This window comes from Gouania willdenowi, chromosome 9, assembly GCF_900634775.1.
Source record: "Gouania willdenowi chromosome 9, fGouWil2.1, whole genome shotgun sequence".
Taxonomy (NCBI): Eukaryota; Metazoa; Chordata; class Actinopteri; order Blenniiformes; family Gobiesocidae; genus Gouania; species Gouania willdenowi.
In genome coordinates, this window is record NC_041052.1 from 13,181,922 (window position 1) to 13,205,186 (window position 23,265).

Below are 23,265 nucleotides of genomic sequence, written 5' to 3' on the forward strand. Positions count from 1 at the left end.
ATCCTGAAATCTTCTTTTCAACCTTGGTATATGCTTATAGGAACACGGTGCAGCATTATTAATTGACACATGGCTTTTTAAATGAACAAGAGGCACAAAACACACGATGCCTGGAGTTTTTAACAAACATTTTTAACAAAAACCCGAAGATCAGAAGTGACGCACACATTACACAGTGCACTATGTGATTAGTTTTAACTGTGAAACCGGTGTCAGCAAAATGTCATCATGGACCATGCTGCAAATCCTAAAAATGACTTCTCTTTACATTTGTGCCTTTTGTTGTTACATCCGCAGCCAACATTTGAGTTTGTATTATAAAACGGTCATGGACAAAAAACATGCTTATCGGTGTCGATTAGGTTTTGTAAGAGTTTACTTTTTCTGTATAGCTTCCAATTTCATTCTCATCTGTTTTGCAATCCAAACACACGATAAACAACATTTTAGTATCAACAGAAGCAATTCTGCAATAAATTAAGCAAATCCCCTTATTTGGGAGTAATTAACAATGTCGTCAATCATCTCATCTGCTTGTCAGCTTCTGTTTGAGTTTAAATGTTGTGGTTTTATTTTAAAAGTGCCAGAACTTGATTTTTTGACAAAGAGCTTTTCCACTTAAAAAGGTGCCTTTTCTGCACAGTGTTTCTCTGTTCTTTAACACCATCAACCAATGACGAGACACAATAATAGAACAGTCAACAAAAATGCACATGCCAGGCAATCCACATGATTTACGGCATTTTTTTTCCAAGCGTTTCTTCTCAGCTGGCAGCGAATCCCAAGACTGTAATTAGAGTGTTTGAAAGGGTTGGGGGTTCACAGTCATATATCAGCCTGCAGCTGTACATTCAATCGGATCTGGGTAAAACACTGGCATTTTGGTTTGTAAATGCTGTCAGAAACCTTTTTACCGTCATACTTTTTTGGGTTATTTGACTGTTTTTGTGGTATTTTTGTGTTTTTTTTAGAAATGTACACTACTCTGTGGTTTTAAAACAAAGTTTTCTCATCGTTTGGGCACAATTGCCATTTTCTGTAGAAATAAAATCACAACAGGTGATGATGTACAGTATGTCCAAACCTGTTAGAATTTTGAGAAAGTTTGCTTCTGGAAATCTTCTCATGTTTTGCTTTGTTATCCTTTGTTTTCACACGTCCCTCGCATGATTTATGAATTAACGCTGCCTCAGTGTTGAGTGTCAGGAAAATATAATGATCAATTATATCATTATAAATGATATGATATCAGTGTAATACAGTGTCGGCAGCCGTATGACTTCAAAGTCAAAATGCCCCGGCTGAATATAAATCATTTAAGGCTGGCTTTGTTTAAGGTTGAGGCCTGTTCATGAGCAGCTCTCTGAATTACAGGAAATATCCAAGCACTGTGAAAATACTCAGGAAGGTTGGTGCATCACTACACAGTCAACTATAATGTTATGAAGTACATTTAAAGCAATAAGGCAGGATATTTTTGATGGCACCATTGAGTAAGTGGAATATGTTAAGCAACAAGGAAGCCTGGTGTACTCAAAGTTGTTGTTTAAAGGGATCCTCCACTGTTTTTATAAATGTGGCCTAAAACCTTTGAAATATCCTCATTAGAAGAGCTACAGTATGCACAGGGTAAAGTAGTCCCAGTTTTAAATAAAATAATTATAGTGCAAAATAATGCATTTTGTTGGGCATAGATCTTCTAATAAGGACATTTCAAAGGTTTTAGGCCACATTAATAAAAACAGAGGAGGATCCTTTTAAGAAGAAAAATAAATAAAAGAAAAGCTCTGTAGTTTAATTTTACTTAGCCCCTGAAGTGACATGAATATTTATTTATTTTTCAATAAGGACACGTGAGCATGAATATGTGATGGAAAGGTTTTTAACTGAAATGCGTGACCCATAGAATTCTGCGAGCGCAGGAACCAAAAACTCAGCATGGCAACACAGGCATCGATTCTATGTAACGTACTCTATGTATTTACGCACTCTTGCATATGTGTTTACGTGCACACGTAAAAACGTTGTCCGTAAGCACATAAAGGTTTTACGTACTTCCGTAGAACTTTAGCACCTCTTCAGGGGCGCAGTATGAAGATATGTTAATGCTGGGTGATACGCACCAAAACTCATATCTATATATTATTTCTCAAAATGAAGATATACGATATTAATCTCGATATTTTTAACACGCAGGCACATTTATTAACAAACAGCTGCACAATATGTGTCTAAGGGACAGCACGTGTGAGTGAGTTCTGTAGTGTGGCTAATTTAGGGAAAGGTCTGTGTTAGGAAACACTCAGCACTCGGTAATCCATTTAACTGTACTTTTCATGCTGTTCTGAGAAGTAACGAAAGCAATGACTCCTAAAACAAGTATTTTAAAACAAAATAAGCTATAAAATAAGTATCTCGGAGATAGAAGTATAGAAGGACACTGTTTGACTGTACTGTATGAATAATATGAAATACTTGTATGATGTGATTTGTACTGTGTGAAAAGATGTATATCTCGATATAGGCGATGTTGTCATTTTCTACATCCATCGACAAAATAGAAAACTTGATATATCTTGAGTCTTGATATATTGCCCAGCCCTAAGATATGTCAATATTTTAAAAGTTTTACAATAACCCTATTTGGTTACTTTTAAACAATCATAGATAGTCATTAAGAAAAATGATGAAGTGGAATCAGTGTCGATGACAGTAAACTAACTTGAGGGAGTCCCCGTGAAGGGTTCATTGGCCCCCAGAATGTTTGAGAACCCCTGGTCTGTGGGGCTGCCACATACAATCACAGACACACTTCAACCCTTTCAACATGTCAGTCACCAGAAAGAAAGTCATCTTGTTTCTCAAATGAAATGCTCTTATGCTACCTGCTGCTTTCCTTAACCTAACACAGTAGGAGGCAACCGCCGACACAACCTTGTCCTTTCCCCTCCGTCTCCCCTCATCAAGCTCTCTGCGGGAAGAAGCCACTGGCAGTTATTTTTTTACTCGCTGTCTACTCACTCACCATCCCTCCTTTGTGTTCCAGTAGGCTCATCAACAGATTTATAGTCCACGTTTCATGACTTCTCAGCAGAAGTTTATGGAAACAGTTAAATGCTTTGTTAAACGGCACTTTGTTCCCTTTCAACTCTATTAATACCACCCTGCACTAAAAAGTCTAGGAGCATATTATCTGATTTATTTGCCTTCGTTCAGCCTTTGAAGCAAACACTTGATCGTGTAATGAGGACTAAAGCCTCCCCACATGTGGATTTGACTCGTGCAAAGATATCGGGGCTTGACCAACTCGACAGCAGTGATCTATGACGTGCAAGGCTTTTTATGTGAAAAGCGGCTAGCAAGGAAAAGGAAATGTTACTATACAGATATCCATCACTCTCAGCTCATCACCTCATGTCTTCGTGGCCATGACATCATGATGGAGCCAGGTTGAAAAGTAAAGGAAGCGATTAATTCCTGATGTTCTGGCAGTTTTTGCTTGAAGCTATTGATCCAAGGCAGGGGTGCTTGCTATTTTCCAGCCAAGTCAATCTTTTGGAATGGCCTGGTCAAAGCGATTACTCTCAAATGGGGTGAATTTCAAAAAGTCAAAAGGCCATTGGAAGAGAGCGATTGTGGCCTGTGTGACAAAAACATATGACCTTGGTCTTGGGGGTTCAAATGCTAAATAAAATATGTAAGGTAATGACTGTAACTCCTGTGTTGATTGTACATGTGTGTACAAAAGGAGTCTAACCAGAGACTTAGCTATTATCCGGAGTTTTTGAGAAATCCACGTTTATGTATCATTCTTTTGAAATGCAAAAGAAATACCTAACTAGTCTTTCTTGGTGGTCATTCATATATATATCAATATATATAAGTCCTGCCTTCGTCCTATAGACCCCTATACAAATGGAAACGAGCGCCGTGATCGCCCCGCTAATAGGCTTCCACTTCCTGTAGCGAAGTCTGTCAATCAAAGTGAATGCGGAATTGAAACAAGACTGTGCGTCACAACAGCAAACTGGTAAATATGATTTTGGCTCTTACCTAACCCATAGACCTATATCCGCGATGTTCCGCGATGTTCCCCGATGCGCGTGCTGAAAGGTAGAGGCGTTGCTTCTGGTAAATTGGCAGAGGCATTAGGAGGAAGTGGAGTTGTTTAGGACGGGACATCGAGACGTTTCTCAGAAACTCCGGATAGCAGCTTTAAGCAATCACCCTGTAGGGCAATGGTTTCCAAACGTTTCCTGTTGTGCCCCTCATCGTTAATGAAATGTTTTCTGGGCCGCCCCATCTCAACAAAATGTCAACAAAATTGGTAGCAATTTAACCTTTATTGAAAAAGCTTGAAAATTGTGAGAACTATTTTTCAAAACTCATAAAAATGTTTGGGATCCACTGCTGTAGAGTGACCTCAAGATAAATGGCCAATTCAGCAATTTCCAAATAAGCATCTTTAGAGAAAGTTAACTGATAAACAGTCCCCAGAACTTTCAGTGAAAGTTAGACATTGCAATTGATTTTTCAAAAAGTTGTGTTGAACCCCTTATTTTGCAATTTTACTTAAAAGAAAGTACGGCATATATGGTTTATTTTATGTAATTACTGCTACAGAAATATAGCTGTAGTTCCCATGCCTATTGACAGTTGGGTTTTACTTAGTTGCCCTACTACAGAAGACTTGCATATTCCCACATCGATTGTGCATCCACACTGAGCTTCAGGCATGTTTCTCTCCAGCTGTTCTAACGTGATGAATCTCCTCCCAGAGCCCCAGCTTTACTCCAGCAGAGAGCCCTCTTGTAGAAAGGCCTGTGGAGGATATAATGAATTAGGTGACTACCCAGGGTTCCCTGACCTCTAACCCATGACATCATCAATCAATGAGGTCCTACACTTAAGTGAAGCGGTGGGCCCCAAGCATGGAACGCTTAGCCTGGTCCCAGGCAGCGAGCTGGGGCCACTGATTTTCACTTGTTTTTATTTGTTTTCATAATCCCTTAGTGTTCATCCAGGGCTGATGTGTTTGGAAGGAATACACGACTATGTCTAGGGTTTGTTTAAAGCAAGAAGACGAGAAAATATTGGGCGATAAGTGAGAAGAGGACTTGAAAATGGGTGAATAAAATGACAGATTTGGGTTTTTTTTCCCACACAAGGATTCAATTTCTCTTCGGAGCTTCAACCTTGGCACTGTGTTATTTCTGGAGTTCTCATAGAATTTGTTGTGGGCTAAAGTCTGTTTGTTGGCAAATGTTGTAATGCATTGTATTTTCTCACAGTCACTAACTGAAGTCTTTTAGATTCCTGATCATTGAATAAAGTCTTCCACATTGTCATTCTTTGAGTTGTTTCTAGTATCCTCACATCTTTACTTGGAAGGGGATACTTTTCTGATGTGTCCATGTCTTCGCTCACTCTTCTTCAGTGTTGTAATAGTTTTTATCTGCTCACCTTTATCTTCCCATCCCCAGCAATGATTTACAGTCGTGGTTTAAACTCCACACATCCCTGACACATTTAATTACACACACTCTTGTAGAGGAAGCCAGCTCTCTACGAAAGGTTATCTGGTGTTGCCCGACACTGGGAAGACCCCACTTTATCATTCTTTTCAAGTGTTGCAAACTCGGCTTCTTTAAAACGCACAGTACTACGTCTCATCTTACCTTACTTTGTATTTTTCAGGTTGGATGACTGTTTGTGCACTTAGCTGCTGTTCATTTTGAATGATATGAGAGATTGAATCTGATGGGATCACCATTAAACTATAGTTCAGGAGCCACATACAACCCAGTTTGACCTCAATTGGGCTGGATGAAAATAATTCAGTTTTTTTTTTTTTGCAAGTTAAAAAGAGCAATTTCAACCATATTGTGCCCTAGTTTTCACATCCATGTGTAAAACAAATATTTAGGTAACTTACAATAATAGAGCATTAAGTTAAAATTCTGTGATTTTGTGACCACTTTTTTCAAAGATTGCAATGTAATTTATGTGCTTGTGAGAAACAAATCACATAATTGAATTTTATTTTCTTGTCACATGTACAGATACATACACAAAATGAGTTGTATTAGGATTAAGGGGCATGCTCAACATCCCACAGTGATGGCCCACGTTGGATTTGAATCGGTGACCCAGTTACAAGCCTGCTTCCTAATGCTTCAACCTCCATTGTCCCTTTAAAAAAAAAAAAAACAACAACAACATACAGTATATATATATATATATATATATATATATACACACACATCTTGTTTTTAAAGTTTTTTTTAATCTGCTTATTTTTGTTCAAGACTAAACTTTGTTATACGGTTACGGAAAAGTGTTTTTTCTCTTTATATATATCATTTTTATAATTAAATAAATAGCACAATACATAATTAAAATTTTGAGTAAAGAAGTTTCATGTAAAAGTGGAGAAAGTAAAGCTCTAAACTGTAAAAACCAAAGGTGTTGGGCTTGAAGCTGTGCCCTATGCTTCCCTGTGTTTTGGGTTGCTGTATGTTGACCTATTGCAAGAGCTTTGTTTCTGTAATATGGATGAGGAGCAAAGTGAGCAGCATTGTAATGGAGTGCTGGAAAGACAGAGCAACGGGCTGACGAATGGAGCCCACAGTAACTCTACGAGTGTCGGCGGTAGCTTCCAGACCGATAACCTCTGCTCCCAACACTACGCTGTGGTTTCTGTGGTTTTTATTGCACAGTTCTCATCTGGTGTCTTTAACTCGGACACTCCCTCCTGTTTTGTCTTAATAACCTCACCTTCTTCTTCTTTTTTTTTTTTCTCCAGCCAGACTCGTGTCCTGGACCACTCCTGCTGGCTGGATACGAGGAGGGTTCTCTGTTGCTGTGGGATGTAACCCAGCAGTCCATACTGAGCCAGGTTAAAGCCCACCCTGATCCTGTCATGTGTCTGACCTTTGACCCCACACGTCTCAGAGGCATATCGGGCTCCTCTGAGAAGAATCTCTCCTCCTGGAAGCTGGATGAGAAGAACAACTTACAGGTCAGCAGAGGACAGGCAAAGCGACTGCCAATGAATCTTATCACATTATCTCAACACTCTTGTCAAAAAGTAGATCATTTTCTGACACTCATACCTGTTTATTTATTTTTTGTAATTACCGCTACATTCTTACATAAATCAGAAAAGTAAAATCATGGAAAACAGAGGTGATGTCGCAAAGTTAATCCAATCCATTTTTGCACCATATGCACAGCAATCAATAAGTTTCAATAAATGTGGAGACTGGTGACTCGTCACTAAGACGCAGAGCAGATATTTGCTGGAGGTCAGCTATCATTCTGTTTTCTTCTCACAGTTTAAACAAATAATGTGGACAGCCCTGTATCGTTTAGCCAATCCTTTAGGTCTATATTCTTCTGGACTAGTAGTGAAAACTATCCTAAGTAAGTAATTGGTGTCATATACAATTCCTGATAGACCACAGTCTCTGTTGGCTTTGCATAAAGCATCTCACATAGCGCCAAATAGACATCTTAACCTCTGCTCAAAGGGTTCCTCCACAGCAAAAATATTTTCCCAAAATATTTTCCAAACTTATTTTTAAATATCTAAAAAAAAAAAAAAATTCAAATACCATTGTACTCCTTTTAACCTACATGTTGGAACCCATTCCCGGATAATGCTGCATCTATCTGATAACAAGGCCTAAAGCCAAGTGGTTGGTGCTCATGATTGTAGAATTGTTGTCATGTTTTACAACCTAAAACTGATTTATCAAGAAAAAATATCTAATTTTGAAATCATATGTATTTGTCTTTCCTTGAGTTTCTTGCTTTCTTATGACCAACATTTTTTAGACATTATTTTAATTAATAAATTTTTTAACTGACCTATTCACCCAGCTAAAACACTGCTTACATGTGTAAAATGTGTAAAAGCAGCCACATATGCCACAGGTTTTGTCAATCTTAGTTGTTTATTGCTTAAAAATTAAAAAAATAATAATATCCAAAGTACAGACCTGCATTTTTCTGCTCTGTAGACAAAATATGTGCAACCAGAGTTCTGCTAAAAAAAATACCATTGCAAGCTTAGGAAAGGATTTAGTTTGGAAAAGAAGAGGAAAAAAAAGAAAAAAAAATACCTTTAGGAAAATAGCCATGCTTTTATTTGACATTGAAATCTCAATGAGTTTTAAAGTTTTGAACTGATTATTAAAAAAAAAATAGAATAATTAATACCAAGTTTGGATTTTTGTAAGGTAGGATCTCGTTGCACAACATCTCGTCCCACCCCTATTCCAAACACTTCATACCTGTTGAGTAATTGTTTCACAAGAGAGTCTCTAAACTTCCAAAGGAAAAAAGCTGTCGGAGATGATGGGAGCCTTTCTCCAGTTTTCCTTGGAAAACATTAAGGGGCCAAAGAGGAAGAGGCTCAGCGGGGCTCCAGGGGCCATAAATCAGCTGCTGGTTACACAGCGTTGGCAGGGCCAGGGGCCAAGGGCCAGACTGGAGCTGTCACTCCAGAGTCAAACCACCCACACACAGACACAAGAAGTCCAATGCTACATCTAAAACCTATTCCAAATAAAGGTAGAAAAACACGTTTTTACTTGCTTTTGTAGTAACTTTTCTGTATAAAACGACCAATTTGAGGCACATTTCCCGTGTGTTACGTTGAAGGAAGCTCGTTTCTTTCACCCTTGACGAAATTCTGCCACATCAGCCTTTGTATCATAATTCATTTTACATAACAGCCAGCGCTGCACAGACTGTACGCCTAATTTAAAGCTGTGTTTTCTCTTGATTTCATAAGCAAAAGGGAATGCTCCCATTTATCAGCCAACCCCCATGAATCAGAGCTGGGGGGGGGGTGAGGCTGATGTAGAACTCTCCTGCTCGGTGTGGGCGTATTATTCTTTCCGAGGCTTTTTACAAATGAACGCTTGAATTAGAAGTATTTGTAAATCCCTCAGATTTTTTTTTTTTCATATTCGTCTTCAAAAACACCACAAAGGATTAGATTCAATATACGAAGAACAGGAGGCGAGTGGCTATTTGGTTTGTTTTGCTCAAAGCAACAAAATATTGATTCAACATGTAATCCGGGATGAGGAAGACAGGAAAAAAGCACACTGAGAGGGAAAGAATCCAACTGGGGCTTTTCAATTACTCTGAAGTGCAACTCGGTGTGACGTCCAGACAGTTATCCTCAGTTCTTCCCACAAAAGTATTTTTGTGTGGCCCGAGCCGAGGGTCGGGGGTGGGGAGGACCTGCCTGGTGGTGGACCCGGCGTCTGAGTCCTGACGGACGACCCACGAGAGGTAATAAAAATATCAAAACCTCGGAGGCCTCTTAACCAAACAAAAAACACATCTGCAGTAAAGGAAACAGTAGTTCACAGTGGGAGGCTGCAATAAAGGCTGAGGAGGCTGTAAGTGCCACAGCATCGCTCTCCCCACAAATGAACCCTGCGATACAGTCCAGTGCTGGGGAAGCAGCTGCAAGCCAGATATGTTTTTTGAGGGGAAAAGGAGAGGCTGAATGAGACACAACACAGTCCACGTATGGCTCAGTGAATCTTGAAGGACTCCGAAGCGACCTTATCATGGCCAGATAAAGATGGATAGCCTCAGAAAATGGAGGTTAATACATCACACATGTTTCGCAAAGCCTTTTTCTTTTAATCTTCTGACCTTGTTGGCCTGATATAATTTCATAACGGAGCATCTTCAAGATTGTCTCAGCTTTTCTTTGAGCGTGCATCTTTGACAATGTGTCAGGGTGCGACTACGAGGGTGTGGGTGTCAGGAGTTTACAAGCTGCTAAGCCAAAAGGACATATATTCGGGCGGACACTCGCGCACTGTCAAGTGCGTGATGGGTTTCTCCGGCAGGAGCGATAGACAGAGGTCAACGGTTGGAGGAAGACTAAGCTGGTACAGGCAGAGGAAGATTAGCAGTATGAAGCAAGCATGGTTTTCTAACTGAGACTGATGACAGCTTTAAGTTTCTACAGGTGGAGTCCAACCGCTACCTACAATATGAACACTTGGAGTCATTGTGGGTTCATTCTATCAGGCGTTATCTGATCTTTTTTCTTTTTTTTTTGCCTTTATTCAACCAAGTAAGTCATTGAAAAGTTCTCATTTGAAGTGACGACTTGGCTGCAGTTAGGGTTAAGGGACTTGCTCAATGTCCCACAGTGGATCATCATACTTTTAGTTCAGCTTAGATCCTAGATTCCCAAAAGTGGGGTACGGGTACGCATATTGTCTTAAAGTTTATGTGGAATTTTTTTTAAAACAGCTTGACAACATTGGAAACTACAGTAGAAATAGGCCAGTAGTCAGGATCCTCCATGCATTGCTACAATTCACCGTAATTTCTGGGCTATAAAGCGAACTGTTTTATTGGCTACATTACAATAATTTAGCAATTTTCTAAGAAAAATCCACACAAATGCTGCAGCCATTGGCCAATCAGTCTGTGTTTCAACTGATTAGTTTCCTTTACTACATGAAGTCAGCTCCTCACTGCCCCACATCTATATATTAAACCATTTACAGCTTTTTATGGTCACTTTTTACTAGAACCAGACTGATACACCGCGAAGCGATCACAGCGAGTCGGACTCTGAGTCAGAATACGGACGCAATCGCTTCTGAACAAACACAATACAGTACTGTATCCAGGCTGTTCTGATCTCTGCTCCGTACGTCCGTCCTCCTTACGGAAGCGTCTCCATCAGTCTCAGAGTCCAGAGCACCGATCAATCCTGAACAAACGCGGTGATTTAACGACTTTATGGTGTTTAACCTTCTATCACAAACTGGCTGACTTTTACTTTGTCCCCGCTGCTGCAGCGGGCGCTCGCTTTCTCTCTCTCTCTCTCTCTCTGACAACATTTTTGTCGCGTCGCTGCTATGACTAGGCAGTGTGCATCATGACAAAATGAGTGATCAGAATGATTCAGTGTGAGCAAGAATGATTTAATGTTAACAATCTCATTGTTCCACCTGGTCTAATGTGACAGAGCTCAATTTTGTGGCGGCATGAAGCTTGTAAAACCGAGAAAAATCCACAATTTAGCCGCGTCATTGTTTAAGCCACAAGGTTCAAATTGTGAGAAACAGTAGCCGCTTTTAGTCCGGACATTACGGTACACATTGGCCTATGTTAGACTGCCCTTCCAGATAAAAAAAAAAAACAATCTCATCAAAAAAGCGCAAATGTGGCAAAAGCTATATTGCTTTGCGCTAGCCAAACACCTTTGCTACCACGTACTTGTGTGAAGGTGGATTTTCAGCTTTGACAGACATGAAAACAAAATACAGAACAAGGAGAGCGATTGGAATGGAACCGCTCACCTGCTTGACACATCCATGTCTTGTCAGCTAACAGACACGGTGACAAAAGGCTGTAATCTCCCCACTGCAGAGTGTGATTCAGAGACAGGGTGTGTCAGAAATACCTGTGAAAAGCCTTGCAGCCGCTAGGCTCGAGTGAGTGTGCGATGATGGGACGTTTCAGTCAAACAGTGTGAACACGGAGATCGGTGCCAACACTGAGGGGGAAAGACAGAAAAGTGGAGTGAAACCTGCCAAGTTATGGCTGTCTTTGAACCCCGTCTGTGTCGGTGAGATGCTACTATTGGATCCTGAAGTCTAAGTTTGTGTTGGATCAGAAGCAGACCTCCAGAGTATCTTTTAGTCCCAGCTGCCGAGCAGAGCTGGTAGACTCCTGACAGCTGGGAAAAGCTGGCACACAGTCAGCAAACCTGCCACATACGTGTGTCTGCATGCTATAACACAAGCCAGGAGGAGGAGGAGTGTTTCAGACAAGCAACGAGAAAAGTGATGAAGCTCAACCTGAATTCTGCCCATGATGAGGAAGTAAAGGAGGACAAATGTTGTGTACAAAGCATGACCTAAGCCTGATGCATTCCATTACAGATGGTCCTGGTTAATGATGATGCTTTAAGTCAGCTGCACACTCTTAATGATCATTCCACTTGGATTGAACCTGAGAAAAAGCTACAATTCAAAAATGTTCAAATGGTAAAATAATGTTTTAAAACAATATAAGTTTGTTATGCTAAGAAGGCAAATAAAATAGTAACATTTTGCTGTGATTTTGAAACAGAAAACACATTTAGACCAAAGGTTCTTATCTTGTGGGCCAGGACGCAAAAGTCACTCGCAGGTTCCCTGAGCCCGAAAACTCTTTTTTTTTTGTGCTTTTATTTTGAAAGAGATGTTGTTCAGAAGTGCTGTCAAATCACAATTTGAAGTTGGAACTTGAAAATTTCTGAAGCACATTTTTTATTTACAATATTTGACTATAAACATGTTTATGATTCCTATTTTAAGTGCAGGTACTTTTTTCATCCTTTGAACTACCATTTTTTGTTGCGTATTTTTCATATGAATACTGCTGCCTACATTATGTTTGTAAGATGCATTTTCAGTTTTTACATATTAACTTGTAATTTGCATTTTTACTGAGTGTAAAAACAACTACAGTACTTCCCACTCAAGCATTATAACGTTAAATGTTTTAACTGTTTCCACAATATAAAGATATATATATATATATATATATATATATGTGTGTGTGTGTGTATATATATATTTTTTTAATTTTTATTTATTTATTCACAACCTATATTGAGGGCTTTTTTTTATTTTCAGTAAAATTAAAATTAATTTGATTAGGTTGGAAGTTAGAATCCAGACCAATGACACAAAATCAAACTGTTGAATATTTAGAATTTTTTTTTTTTACTATCTCATGACGTAATTAACAATGTTTTCATGCTTTTGCTTTCATAAACAGATCACTAAATTACTAAGCATTAGTCAGTTTCAGTCTTAGATTCCAACACGCTTTCTCAAAACGAAAGTAAAAACTATTTACAAGCCAGCATTACTGAATGTTCACGGCTGCATCATTACCCATTTAGGGCAAACAATTGACCCTTAAATGAAACAAATGCCTTTTCCTGACACAAACTGGGGGAAGCAAAACAAACAAAAACAGACACTTAAACCCATCATTATCAGGGTCCTAATGCAAACCAGATGGAGCGAGGTGGGAGCATACCACATACTTGAGGTAATAACAAAGCTCCAAACAATCTGTCACGCCCTGCTTTTCTTTATATCGGTGTATGTGGCGTGTTTGGTTTAAGCTGCCATACACTGTTTGACACTATTAGTGCCGGGGATGATGGTTTGATGAGCTGAAAATAGGCAAAGTCACATCTTGAGTCTTTTCTAAACCTTATTTCTTTTCCTTTTTTTGCTCTTATGATCAATGACATTCCTCCCTGCCCTCTCCCTTACATTCCACTTTATCCACTTTGGCTCTGGGTACCTGGCTTATATCTTCCACATGCTTCCTTTGGATGGTTCTTGTCCTGAACAGGAGCCCACAGATAAATTCTCCCATCCCAAGGTCATTTGTCTCCCTAGACACAACTTATTAAGTCAATCTTATGCTGTCTAGTTTGATTTGAGCTCCAGTATCCAGATGTTTGTGTCCTATTTGGCTGGTTTTTGTAAAGATCCTTACTTTGGAGGAAGAGCACGTTCACTCCCCAGGAATGCCCACCACAGCCATCCGTGAAGATCTGGGCCACCATTCATTATAATGTGTCAGAATGTTGCCCCTTTAAAGAGATTGATACTGTCCTTGGGTTGCTGTAGATCACAGGGAGAGGGGGCTGTGGCTAATCTATCGCAGGCCCACATTACAGCGGCAGATATCCAAACCCTTTGCTGGACCTTTTATTTAATGTTGTAGTTCATCAAAGTTGTTTAAACATTTTTTTTGACTCTGTCACTGCAAACAATGACAGAAGTAAGTCAGCATACAGATAAGTCATTGTTGCAAACTTGTAAGACCTCTGTAATGCAAAGCAAATAATGAAAGGCAGAGAGCTTTGCATGTGAGTTTGATGCTGTAGGAGCCACTTCTTAAAGACTTTGACTGACTGTTTGATTCACTTTAATCCAACAAGAAATAGGCTAACTCCGTGGCTCTCAAACTGGGGGTCGTGCCCCCTCGGGAGGCACGCGACACCATGAAGGGGAATGCGATAACTGCCTTCCTGAACCTTAAGCAAGGAAAATTAAAGAAAAAAAAAATATTTTCCCTTAAAGAACTTTATTATTAGTTTTCTAAAATATGTGATTGCACATTTTGAGTTTTGAAGAATAGTCACAATTGTTTACCTTTTTTAATAAAGGTTACATTTTTCACCCTATTTTGTTAAAATTTTGTTGTGACTGTTTTTTTTTAATTTAGAATCAAGAAAGCATCTTCCATGGCAGAGCATTATATCTTGATTTTTCAACCAGCAATTCTCAACTGGTGGGTCGGGATCTAAAAGTGGGTCACGGACCTGTTAATGGGTAATACTTAATGTACTCTCATGTTGGACTTGTCTTTTATTTTGAAAAAAAACTTTTCTTTTGACAGGCATGCTGTGAAATGCATGTTGCACGGGAAAATATAAAGATTTATGTTTAATAAAAAATTATATAAGTGTTTTCAACAGCTATTTTTGAAAAACTAAATTTGGTTGGTTGAATTACAAAAAAAAAAAAGTGGGTTGCGATTTAAAGACCGTGGCAAAATGTGGGTTCCAGGGTGAGACCAGTTGAGAACCCCTGATTTAGTGGGTTCAAATGTGAAACTTTAAAATGTGAATCTCTTTTTGTTAAAGGTGAAAACCTGTTTACATTAGATTTCTGAAAATATCAAGGTAAATAATACATTTTCAAACCCCATTAAGTTTTCATGATTACACACTGTGGTGGAAGATAAATACTCCAGAAGTGGTACTAAATTTATTAAAAAGTGACCAACATACCAGTGTGACTTAGAGTCCTCTTTCATAGTTTATATGAGGTTGGCAAGAATGTATAACCACACGTAGTGATCAATGGATTCTGACCTCATGTTTTTTGATTTCATATGTGTTTCATTTCATCTCTTTAACATCTAACACCTCAAAGTAACACTGAATCTAACACAGACTCCTCGACAATTGTATTTTTTTTTTCTTTTTCTCCCAATTATTACAAACATCCGTCATGACATTATACTACTTTGTGTATTTTCAGCTGCAGGGTGGCGTGACTCTGGCCAATCCTGGAGTTTCTCAACTGTGTATTAGGGAGGATGGTAAGCTCCTGGCTTCAGCTGGTTGGGACAGTCGTGTACGCGTGTTCGGCTGGAAGAAGCTGCGGCCGCTGGCAGTGCTTCAGTACCACACGGACATGGTGCTCAGTGTGGCCTTCTCTGACCATCAGGACCCCAGACAGAGACTGATGGCAGCTGGATCCAAGGATCAACGCATCAGCCTTTGGTCACTATACAATGAGAGCTGATGAAGACTGAATATTGAACCTGTGCAGAATGTGTACGTTAAGTAACTGTTATTTTTTTACCTCATGAATCAAAGTTGGACACAGTAGCTTCCAATGGGAAACCAACTTCCGGACAGAAATGACATAAGAGGGGCCAGACCAGGCGCGTCTCAACCGTGGAGGCTGCGACACCCGCACTTTCAATAAAAACAAAAATTCATCCCACTCACTTTTTACAGAGTCATTCATTGTTCAAAATGTATTGGTTTAGTTAGATTGATTGAATGGTGATCAAGCCAATTACAGCCATTTGACGTAGCTGCTGTTCCAAGAAGGTAAACAAGTAACAGCGATGAGTAAAGTGACAAAAAATTAGTAACTATTGACAAAACATGGTCCAAAAGTGGCATAAATGTGGCACGAAAAAGAGTAAAATTGACTAAAAAGAGGAACCAGGTGGTATGTATTAGCAAAAAGTACATTAAATGAGCAAAATGTGGCAAATGATAGTGAAAAAGGGCAACAATGCAGAACAAAAACAGGCAAAATGTAAGGAAAAAGCAAACAAGTGTTATTTATTGGGCAAAAGGTAGCTTTTTAGGATGAAAAGTGGCAAAAAAGGGTTAAAGAATCAACAAAAAATGGATAAAAGTGTCTAAAAGAACTTGTAAAAATTGACAAAAATTAGGAAAAGGCATATTTCTTGGCAATAGAAAGCTATAATCTGTAAAACAAAAAAGTATCACATTTTGGGGGAAATGGGACAAAGGAAGTTGCGAAATGGCCAAAGAAAAAAGTAAAAAGGGGTTAAAAAGTTTCCCCTTTTCAGGTTTTCTAGATAAAATATTAATTATAATGAAGATAAGGAGCCACAAGTTGAGTATCACTGACTTAATAAGAGCTTTTTAATGGTTTTAGTAAATGAATATAAACTAAACTGGGAGTTGACAGTTACCCTACCCTTAGAACACCCTCACTTTTAAAATGACTGCTCCACCCCTGGGCCAGACCAATGATGTCACAGAATGAAATCTACTTTGATCGTCCAAAGCGTGTACAGTGTATGTATTATTGAGTAACTTAAAACTCAAACTCTGAAAGCGTGTTATGTTTACCCAGTTCCTCCTTCTTCTTTTAGACCACCTGACGTAGCTCACACACTTCACTGGGTGGTAGCTGCTTTTTTTTTTTTCTTCAGCCCCTTGTTTGCTGAAGCTTGATGCAGCGCTGTGTGCAGCCTCTGTGATTGTGTTGACTTATCTGATGGGAGATTTGCCTCAGTGGTCTTGAATTTGAGGTATACGCCACACCTGAGCAGCTACATAATCCCTGCTTGTTATTCTAGCAGGACACACACCCAGTAGCCTGTTTGTCACAGGGAGCAGAAAGAAGGGGCTTGGTTGAATACTTGCTTCTCTTAAGCAGAGGTATTGACAACTGATATATGCTAAGCAGAAGTACTGTTATATTTGATTGAAATTGTACTCAAGTACAAGTATGTACTATAAAATACTCAAGTACAAGTAAAGAGTAGCTCAACTAAATACTTCTAAAAGCAGAAGTTACTAGTTACTTTCACCACCTCATGTTTATTTTTGGTAATAAATCTTGCCACATGTCCCTTGCATATTGTAAACATCTGATGTATAAACTTAAAAAGGAAGAGATGAAATCTTGCACAATTGGAATTTTGTTTTCCACAAAGCTTCTGTATAAAATAAAAGGTTTGTCCAAATGTACAATTGTTTTTTTTTTCTTTTTAAATTGAAATAACACCAATGAAACAAAACAAAAATAATCCTCAGTATCTAAGTATAGCTAATTGTATGAACTCTAAAACTGAGAAAATTCCCAGCATTCAATGCTTTTTTTTTGTTGCCGTGCATTTGATTGTTGTCTGGTAGTTTCAGTTTTTTGTAGTTACACAATGTTCGTTGATCATTTAAAAAAAAAATAATAATTATTTACTTAGTAATGGTTGTGTGTAGGAATGTAATGAATGTTACTTATTTTCAAGTAAAATGACTGATTTAGAAATATACTCCAAAAAGTACAAATACCCATAAAAGCAACTCAGTTATACTAACTTGAGTACTTGTAATCCATTACTTTCACTTCTGCTCCTAAGTGAGTTTTTTCTAAACGTATTGTTTAAATCGGTCCAAATCAAACCTTATTAGAACTGTGACACATTAATGGAAATAAAGGAAAATATATATAATAATAATATATAATATTAGACTTCTTCTAATTACATTTCATGAGTAAATAGTTTACGACAGTGGTAATCTCAATATAAACACAACCGATATGTGAATTATTCAAAATCCAATATTTTTCCCATGTAAACGAACAAGAAAAAAAAACTTGAAATTAGATGAACATATGCAATCTTTCAAATCTTAATAACAATACAATGTACAATTGGCTGCAATGCACATTTTTCGCAAAATCAACCACCGTCTACTGTCCAAGAGAAGACAAAGAAACATAGAATCCTGTTGTTGTTTTTCTGCCCCCCCCCCCAAATAGAATAGTCTCTATTAATATCAGCTCGTCCGTTTCAGCTGCACGCCGAGAGGCCATGGTGGGGCACTTCAAAAACTAGATGTTGTGCTCCATAACGACTCGGTCTCTGGGGATGAAGCCAAGTTGAGGAGCTCATCAGGCTGCACAGGAAGAGCCTGAGAAATCAAAGGCTCAGACTAGTAATGGCCACTGATCATCAGGGAACAGAGGAAAGACAAGGTCACGGACTGGACTAGCTGCTGTGCCGTGAAGCTACTGTCACGGAAAGGGGTGGGGGGGGGGGTTTAAAGTTATCACTATACAGAAATGCACAAACTCTAGCCTTTGTTTTATTGGTTTGTTGCAATAAATTATTAATTTCAAATTACTAAGTGTTTTCATTAGTTATAGTGATTAAAATAACAATAGGATAAATGCAGCACTTCAATAGTCAATAGTAAAGATAAGTGTAAACTTATATCAACACATAGTGGTGAGATCAAAGCACGACGTTTTATAGAATGAAATCAAAGGATCAAATTGACTTTATTGTTCCTGCTCTGAATAATAGATGTATCACTGGTAAATTTTAAAAATATGTATTGTTTTATTAGAAAAAATAATTAGGGTGCGACAAGTTATCACGATATCAAAAGTAGGAGTAATATTGGGGAAGTATAAAAAACACAAACAAATCACACAATCTACTACACACCAGATTGTTATGGTTTGTTTTTATTTTGTATATTCCTATGAAGATGAAAAGGTCAAACCCAGATTAAGGACGTTAGAACGTCCAGAGTTAGTCAAATAAAAGTTTGCTTATTTTTTCAACTGCAATTTTTTTTTTTTTTTTTCCTTTCCAAAGATTTTGTATAGTTTTCTTGATTTCTGCATAATAATTCCAGCAAGTTCATTTTGTCTGCTTTATGAATAATATGTAAAGGTTTCATTTATTCAGGCAACTTTTTATTTGGAAATTTACTTTGATCTCCTTACATGTTTCGACTGTCAACTGCCAGTCTTCTTGAGGGGCGTCTTCTGATTGCTTTGTATAGTTTTCTTGACTTCTGCGTAATAATTCCAGCAAGTTTCTTTTGTCTTCTTTAAGAATAATATCATAAATAATATCATTTATTTAGACATTTTTTTTATTAGAAAATGTACTTTGTCATGTTTCGACTGTCAACTGCTAGTCTTCTTCAGAGGCGTCTGAATAAATTAAGCCTTAACGTATTATTCAAAAAGAAGACTAAATGAACATGCTGGAATTATTTTGCAGAAGTAAAAAAAAAAATCAAAGCAATCAGCAGACGCCTCTGAAGAAGACCAGCAGTTGACAGTCAAAACATGTAAGGAGATCAAAGTAAATGCCCTAATAAAATAATTGTCTCTATAAATGAAACCATAACATATTATTCATAGAGAAGACAAAATGAGCATGCTGGAATTATTACGCAAAAGTCAAGATAACATCAAAGCAATCACCAGACGCCTCTGAAGAAGACTGGCAGTTGACAGACGAAACATGTAAGGAGATCAAAGTAAATTTTCTATCAAAAAAGTTGTCTCAATAAATTAAACCATGACATATTATTCATAGAGAAGACAAAATGAACATACTGGAATTATTACGCAGAAGTCAAGAAAACATCAAAGCAATCAGCAGATGCCTCTGAAGAAGACTGGCAGTTGACAGACGAAACATGTAAGGAGATCAAAGTAAATTTCATGAAAAAATGTTCTCTGAATAAATGAAACCATAACATATTATGTATAGTTACTTCAAGGCCATTATCATGTGTCATATCGTATTGTGAACTAACAGTATTGTGTCCCACCCCTAATAAATGAATTTGATTAGATCTACCAATGGCCTCATAAAGCTATAGATACAGTAATGCAGCTCCTAAGCTTTAACTTCGCCCACCACTGACAGGTATTGTTATTTACAATGAGAGAATTTTTCATTTTTTTTTTCATTATTTATTGCATGTTTGTTGTTTATTATGTGTGATGTTTTCCTTGTTTTCCTCACAGCTCTAGCCATCCCTTTTGTCTCTGACCTCTGCGGTGACATCTTGCGTTTGTAATAGCTTCCTCACTCTGCTGTCGGCTTTGAACAAACAGGAGAGGTGGAGAGGTTCCAGCTTCCGTCCATTCTCTGATAAATCAAATGCACAAGTCATGGTGAATGGAGCAGGCAGCAGCCCACCAGCCTCAGAACGGTCTGATGAGCTGCTGGTACACCTCATAAATCACTTCATAATGGATCATTTAGGAAGCCAATAAATGGACGGGGAGACTTTGTGCACAATAGGCCTCGTGCTTCACTTATCACCTGACGTGTGTCTTCTTCGCCCGTGGAGGTCAAAGGTCAGTTTAGCTTTGGGATGGGACATAATCTCATGGTTTACGCCGGAGTGCAAGTGTATGTGTGTAGTTGATGTTTTCTGTCGCTGAGGCTGTTGCTGTGTTTATTGCATACGTCCAGTCAATATGTCACACTGAGCCTTGTTTTTGTTTTGTTTTTTGTTTTTTTTAAGGAAAGGAAATACTCGAACCACACCATTTTGTAACCAAAACCAATGTTTTTACCTTAATATGAAATAGTTTTCCTTTATCGTGAGTTAAAATAATCTAACACTGCTTTTATAGTGTCTGTGATGTGATCTCTTCCACATAAATGTCTGTCATCAGGCTGGTGTGCATCATAAACTGAGGAGAGGGTCATGTGTGGAACATGTGTCGTGTGTTAAAGCTGCAGGATGACTCAGCGTCATGATTTTTTATTGTATTTATTTATTTTTTTAAAACCTGGACTGATTTTTTAAACAAATGTGACCAAAATAAAAACACACCAACGCCTCTGATTAGCCTATTAACACAGTCTGTCCTTGAACCATTTATACTTTCTTTCCATCTTTGGCAGCATCATTAAATATTTCAAAAAATGAATAAGGTCTAAATTATTGCAATTGATAATAAGTAATGAAATTTTTTGATATACTACATTTTTTAAATTAACAATATGCAGTGTTCTGGTATTGGTACTGCCTACGTTATTTTCCTTTGTAAAGGGTTGTGTGCAGTTTGTATTTTTTGTTCTGCTTTTTATTCAGATTGTATTCCAGTATTCTGTGTATTCTTTATTTCACTATACATATATTTATATAATCTATGTAATTGTTGTTTTTTCAATACTTCCACTGTCCAAAACATGAACAAGAAGTCTCTTGTAATGAATAGGTGTGTTGACCCTCCTGACCAGCAGACCCCTGCACCCCTACAGGAAAAAGTGAGTACAGAAGACAAATAAAAAGCTACCGATGTGATGTGCAGCTGAATAATTTTTTTTTTTACAGATTTTATCCATGACATTCAGCCTTTTCCAAGAGTTCTTCACTGCAAACAAATGTATCGTTGCATCATATTGTTGTTGTTTTTTTCTTCCAGTTAGTTCTGTGAGGATGTCTGCAGTTAAACCTAATTCAGTGTGCAAGGCACTCAACCCCAGGCCACCAAGGAGCTTCCTCTGATGGAGATGATGGTGATGATGGTGGAAGTAGCCGTTCTGTGAGTTTATCCGTTTTTGTGATTTAAAGAACTAAAACCAAAGGGTTTGGATGGAATGAGGAAAAATCAGCTAAAGTCAAGGTTGCTTTTGAATTATGAAACAAACTCAGTGTTAAATAACTGGAATTGTCAAGTTTTTAAAATTGTAAGAATGAGTAAAATTATATCTTTTTTGGTTTTCTTATTAACAGGAGCTTATAGACACTCTTTTATGTGATTACACACACACACACACACACACACACACACACACACACACACACACACACACACACACACACTGCTTTGTAATACGGTGTCATTTCTATTTTCTTTACTAATGTTTTTTTTAATTCATATATATGTACATAGAAAATATATGATGTTACTGATGTATCAGTTGTATTAATATATTTACATTTTACCATTTCATTGATCCCCTCTTGCTATAGTTCACTATGTGCCATCATTCTGAATATTATTATTATTATTATTATTATTATTATTATTATTATTATTATTATTATTATTATTATTATTATTATTATAATAATAATAATAATAATAATAATAATAATATAATAATAATATTGTTCTCAAAACGACCTGCATGACAGCAAATCCTCTTATTTATGTATCTGTTTCCATTTCCCCCCTTATACTAACCATTGTTGATGATAAAGCTAATTAGTCTTTGTTTAAATGAGTGGAAACTATATTTAACCTTTGACACCTTTACAAGCCATTAAACAGTTGGAGGTCAAACACCCTCAGGCCTGTATTTCCCCCTGTGCTGTGCCTTGCTCAAAGGCAGCTGAGCTCAAAGGAAAAAATGTATTATTGAAAGGAATCATTAGGTGAGTTTTCCCTTTATTCTGTGACAGACAATTCTGGGGGGAGACTTTCAACCAATGAAATGAACCTTGACAACAAAGCATTCCTAAAAGGATTTCAAACGGGAGATGGAAAAAGATGCAGAGATTAAGCAGCATTCTGGAAATATAATCCAACTATTTCATCACGAGACGTTTTTTTTTTTTTTTTTTGCAAAAAAACAGTTTGTTCAAAATAAAATAAAAAATAAAATAAAAATTCTAAATTGTCTTTAGAATAAATTAGGTTGTGTTCATCATTTACCTAAATTAAAGTAGTATATTTAAGAAAAGTGAACCTACATCCATAAGTCAAAGCAATAAATATTTTTGAAAACATTTAGGGGTCCTTTATAAGAACTTGGATATTTCTGACGACTTAACTAATATTTTAATCTCTTGCAGTCATGTACAATATGTAGATACAACTTTAATTATAAGAGAAGCTATGTTCTTGAAAGGCCCTGTGTCTTTTTTTTTTTTTTTTAATATATATATTTGTATAAATGAAGTGATACTGAGTATGATTGAAAAATCCCATAATACATATATTTATGGAAGAAAAAAGTTATATACTTATCCATATATCTTTGAAAAAGACCTATTATTTAAATAGTGTTTAATCCATTGACCAAAAGTTTTTTGTTTTTTTTTAACATTTATTCTAATAATTACATAAATAACGCTGGACTACATCTGGAATTTTTGTTTTGTGTAAGATGAAGAGGGAAATAGATTTTTGATCAATTTTTCAACATAAACAAACGTCTTATATTTTAAAATTATATCTTTTTTAGATAATAATAATAATAATAATAATAATAATAATAATAATAATAATAATAATAATAATAATAATTTCATGTTAATATAGAGTTAATTAAACGTATGAGTGCATTTTTTTTTAATTACACTGTATTTTTCCCCTTGTTCATCATTGCAGGAGGTTGAATCTGGTCAGAGTAACA

At 37.3% G+C, this 23,265-nt stretch overlaps 1 protein-coding gene across 3 annotated transcripts in view; it reads left to right on the top strand.

Moving 5' to 3' along the window:
- gnb1l (guanine nucleotide binding protein (G protein), beta polypeptide 1-like) overlaps nt 1-15,587 on the top strand; it is a 31,646-nt gene extending 16,059 nt beyond the window's left edge. For all 3 annotated transcript variants that reach the window (XM_028457683.1, XM_028457682.1, XM_028457684.1), the window contains 2 exons: nt 6,806-7,021; nt 15,117-15,587. In XM_028457683.1, the coding sequence (XP_028313484.1) occupies nt 6,806-7,021; nt 15,117-15,383 (483 nt within the window). In that variant the 3' untranslated portion in view covers nt 15,384-15,587. The remainder of the gene's footprint in view (nt 1-6,805; nt 7,022-15,116) is intronic.
- The last annotated feature ends 7,678 nt before the right edge of the window (nt 15,588-23,265 follow it).